The sequence below is a fragment of the Nannospalax galili genome, unplaced genomic scaffold, assembly GCF_000622305.1.
Source record: "Nannospalax galili isolate Female #2095 unplaced genomic scaffold, S.galili_v1.0 scaffold1052, whole genome shotgun sequence".
NCBI classification, from domain to species: Eukaryota; Metazoa; Chordata; class Mammalia; order Rodentia; family Spalacidae; genus Nannospalax; species Nannospalax galili.
Genome location: NW_008330624.1, coordinates 132884 through 138007, shown reverse-complemented (window position 1 = coordinate 138007; position 5124 = coordinate 132884). Strand labels below are relative to the sequence as shown.

At 37.8% G+C, this 5124-nt stretch overlaps 1 protein-coding gene across 1 annotated transcript; it reads right to left on the bottom strand.

Annotated features, from left to right (window-relative positions):
- Positions 1-1890: 1890 nt before the first annotated feature.
- On the bottom strand, positions 1891-2948 carry LOC103748302 (olfactory receptor 6C75-like). The gene is given in 2 exon segments (XM_008850900.2): positions 1891-2352; positions 2355-2948. Coding segments are annotated over 2 exon segments (1056 nt in total).
- Between the last annotated feature and the right edge of the window lie 2176 nt (positions 2949-5124).

Below are 5124 nucleotides of genomic sequence, written 5' to 3'. Positions count from 1 at the left end.
TAAAATTATGTTGCAATTTTATCTTTGTTTCTCTCTAGCTGCCATTTCTCACCTTGATTTTTTTTTCAGGATTCTGTCATTGGCTTTGCTTTTCTGATTTTGGATATGACACCCACAGCTGTGAGTAAAAGTATCTACCCAGAATGGTTGTGCTAATTTTCCTGAATCCACAGTTCAGTTTCCATCATTAATTTAAATATTTTGACAGCCATTAATTCTACAAATGTTTTTCTTTTCCTTCTCTTTTCTCTTTCTGGTATTTCTACTTTTGAAATTGCTTTTAATTTTTGGATGTTCTGCTCTGTTATTTTTATTTTTTTCTATAAAATTCTGTTTGATTCATTTCCATTGAACTTTATTTTGAAATTAATAGCCTGTTTCTTGCCATGTGCAATTACCCAGCATACCCATCAAAGGCATCCTTAATTTCACTTAGTTTTTTTTCTGTGATAACATTAGATTAGAACATGTTTAAAAGGAAATTTAAGACATTTCACAGGAATGCGATGGGGAGGCGCAGTTTAATACTGCTCTTGCTTAGGACAGTAAGTACTTCCCTTTGGGCTTAGGAAATGCATAAAGTGCATCACGTTAACCTGTATGTCAGATCAAGCTGAACATCAAGAAACTATTCATCACTTGCCTTGTGTCTAGTCAAACTCATAGCCACTGTCCCAAGTCAATCAGTTTTCTTAATGAAACCGTGGAGTTGAGGGATACATTAACTACAGGACTGAGCTAGAACGCATTTTCACAGTTCTTGGCTGCTTCAGTGTGACCCGGAAGATCCTCTTCCAGGGGAACTACCTCCTTCCCATGCTCTGTGGAGGGGGTCAAGTCCATTAAGGGCTGGAGCTGCCGCCATATAGAAGCATAGGGGAACACCAAGGGACAGACTTGGGAGTGGAAGACAGATGGCTTGTGCGTTTCAAATATGGAAAAGGAAAAGCCTGTAAGAATCCATGTTTCTGTAAGTTACCCCTCCCAAATGTCATATAAGCTATGCAAAATTCAAATAGGACATCTTATGTCAGTTTGTCAGCCCTGGGGCCTCAGGGGGCGTGGGTGCGAGTCTCCCAAGAAGGGAGGAAACAGGAAAAAAACTGGTGAAACATTCCACGAGTCTTAACTATGAGTGAGGGGAAGGAAACCTCTGTGAAAAAGACAGTGGAATAGGAAAGACAGCACTGTAAATTGAATGATGTAGAAAGTTAGTGAACGTTAGACATCAGATGCCGTGATTGCTAAGGTCTTCAACAGAAAGGCAGCCTCTCACATCAGTAGGAACAATAATTATACCAGAATCAGAACCTAAATTCAGGATAACAGGTTCTCCTTAGAGTCGTGATTTTGCTTTTAGAATATGATTGGTAGAAGTAGTGAAAATTTCAGTTAAATAATCTATTATTCAGGAAATAATACCAGAGAATAAATTAAATTTTATGTTTTCTATATAATCTTATTTACATTTTCCTTTAGGAAAACTAATACAAAAAAAACCATCATATTTCCTATTCAGTTTCTATTTCATCTCTACCTGTATTTTTGCTCCATGCTACAAGTAAATTCAGGTTACTAATGCTAATTAGGATTGAAAATTTTAATGTGTTATTTTTGTCAGATTTGAAGGAGAAATTTTAGAGATATTTTGGTACATATTTTATGTACTTCCGATAAAATAAACTTATTTTTCAACGCAGCTTTTAGTAAGCTAATTGTTTTATAGCAACCTCAGTTTTATGAATGAATTCACAATCTACATTGCATTCATATGAGAAAAAGAAATTATTGATTACCTAAAATTTAATTATAGAGAGGTGAGATCAAATGCAACTTATATAACTAAAATAGGATCTAAGTTTTAGGTTAATTAGGAAAAATTGGAGTTGATTACATACAAATCTGTCTAGTTGCAGGTGTGGAATGAGGCATTTGGAATGAATTTCTGCAAAGAAAGAAGAGGGTTTTCATTTGTTTTGTCTTCAGAGATCTGTTTTCCACATCATCACATTCATGTCTTCGAGGAAAAGAGAACCCTTGGACCATAGTTTGGAAAGCTTGCTTTACTTGCTGATTCCTCAGGGGATATATGAAGGGGTTCAGGAGAGGAGCCACGGAAGTGTTGAGCACAGTTACTCCTTTGCTTAAAGTCATCCTCTCCCTGGCAGAAGGCTTGATGTACATGAAGATGCAGCTACCATAAGAGAGGGAGACCACTATCATATGAGAGGAACAAGTGGCAAATGCTTTTTTCCTTTGATTTGTGGAAGGAATTCTCAAAATAGCCCCAATGATATTCGTGTAGGAGAGAATAACTAACGTCAAGGTGACCATGAGTGTCACCATAGCTACAAAAATGCCATGAGTTCTAGGAAGTGAGTCTTTGAGCAAGAAAGCTTCAAAACTGGAGAAGAGTCGCAGATAAAATGATCAATTATATTGGAGGCACAGAAGTCTAGCTGTAGCAGAAGAAGAATTGGTGGGAAGATGATCAAGAATCCCGCAAGCCATGCGCTAAAGACTAGGAGAAAGCAGACCCAGCTGCTCATAATGACTGTGTAATGCAGAGGTTTGCAGATGGCCACATAGCGATCATAGGACATGGAAGCCAAAAGGTAAAATTCTGTCACGCCCAGGAACATGAAAAAGAATAGCTGAGCCACACAACCATTATAGGAAATAGTTCTGTCTCCTGTCACAATGGTGACAAGGAACCTGGGGATACAGACAGATGTGAATGATATTTCTAGGAGTGAGGAGTTCCGAAGGAAGAAATACATGGGTGTCTGCAGATGGGCATCCAAAAGGGTGAGGATGATAATGATCATGTTCGCAGTCATGCTTAGCATGTAGGTGACAAGAAGAAATATGAAAAGGACAACCTGCCACTGTGGGTCATCTGTCAGTCCAAGAAGAATAAAATGTGACACTGCTGTGGAATTTCTCATAATGTTCACTGCTCCTGAAGGCCTTTTCTAAAGAGATGAAGAAACAAGAAACCCACTTTATTAATAAAGCCATGTATCTGGCCCCTGCGTCTGCTTATGCTACTTAGCACAGTGTCCTCCAGATTCATCGATGATGGCACAGATGTCTGTCTGTGTCTCCTTCTTTGTAAAGCTGGACATTATTATATTATGTGTGCACACACATAACTAGCATTGTGTATTATGTTATATTTATGGTATAGTACATATAATCCCCATATCTTGCAGTCATGTAGGATAAAGAAGTCAAGACATGTAGTAGTGTCTAGCATGATTGGTGTGGTTAATACTCTTGGATTGTTTGCTAAAATTTTGCTTTGGCAGAGTTTAGGTATGCCTGCAGAAAAGATAAAGCAATAAAGTAGATGATGGATAGGATAATTAGCTTGATTGTAGTAATCATTTCAGTGCATATATGTAACAAAACATTATTGTATACATTATATACACAGATGAATAAAAATTCACTTAAACACAGACACTTTAAAAATAACTGCTAAATCATTGCTTAAGGGAAAAAAAGAATTTGTAGTGAATCAAAGTAAATACTTTAGAAACTTTTCCCTTACCTTACTTGTTCATCATTCCTTTATTTTATTCTTGGTATTTTCACGTATTTTGGTATAAATCTCTGTCTTTTCAATATTCCCCCAAAATAAGAAAAGATATTAAAATTTCTGAGACTAAAACCTTTTAAAGTAAAACATATCCAATGTAGTGTACTATTCTTAAGAGATTTCCTTTTATTTTGCTTTCATTTTAAACACCTTTCCCTTTTGACTTCTTTTTATTTTGACAGGGACTCCCCAGTCCCAGCTAGTGGCCTGGGCCTGGAAGTCACTATGTGGACAAGGCTGGCCTTGATCTCACAGAGATTCACCTGCCTCTGCCTCTGCCTCTCCAGGGCTGGGATTAAAGGCATGAGTCACCATGCCAGGCATTTAAACATTTTCTGTTTTAAAGCAGTTGTCTCTTTTCTTCTGTTGAAGATTTCACACTTTACAGAGGTGACTCAGTGGTCTAGACTGGTGTGTTCCTGATAATTGCATATGGAGTTGTCTAATAGGTCAGAAGGTCCTACTCACCTTATTTCGGTGTTTATGCTGCAGGACACTGCCCATCTGTTATAATGATCTTCTGTGAGAATGTAAATGCATTCTGTCATGTATGTTAAGTCTTATCTGGTGAAGCTTTTGTACCAGCTGCCCTTTGGTGCAAGTTCATCCACTGGAGTCTAGTCAGCCTATCTAGAGAACTTAAAGAAGATCTACTCTCCCTCACCCAGAAGTAATCAGTTGCCAAGAGTTCCTAGGCTCGGGTGGGGCCTGCTGCCCATTTCCCTTGTTCTATGCTGGGTTTTTGTCTGATTGAGTCAGCATGGGTTTTGTGTATGGCTATCACCATTGCTGCAAGTTCATGTTAGCAAGTTTCCAGTTGGCCTATCATAAATCCACTCTGTGACATACAAAGTGCAACTTACATAATATCACATTATTTTATTTTGTTATTGACACAATGTCTTGCTCTCTAGCTACGTGGCCTCGAATTCATTATCCTCCTGCCTCAGCCTCATGACGGCTGGGATTACACATTTGTACTATCACTTTAGACTTTAATTTTATTTGTAAATTGCAAGTGCTCTTGCACACCCTACTTTCAATATAATACATTACCTTTGATGATATAACCTATTCCCTTTTTTGTGCATGCCCAGTTCAACATTCAAGGTAATTTTTCAGGAAAGAAAGATTTTCTTTTTCCCGATACTATGCATCTGGCATTGCTCTTGATGTTACAGGAGGTGTGTTTACTTGTTTTTTCCTGTTTAAAATTATTTCAAAACTGGGTCTCTGTTTCCAGACAACTTGACCTAGTCTTTAATGTCTCATCTACTCTCTGTACTCTATAGGTGTTAGTGTTGTGGAATAGAACACCATTACCTCAGCACTAGTGAATAAATTTAATAGGTGAATAACTTTACCCCCAGTTTTAACTCCAAGATTTCTTGGAGGTGGTAGAGTCCCACTTTCCCTCATCTGCTGTCTGTGGTTCTAGGATATGCAGCTTTTTGTTTTCTGGTTTTAAATCTTTGCTATGTACAAAAACTCATGTGCAACACTAAGACAAAGTATATCTA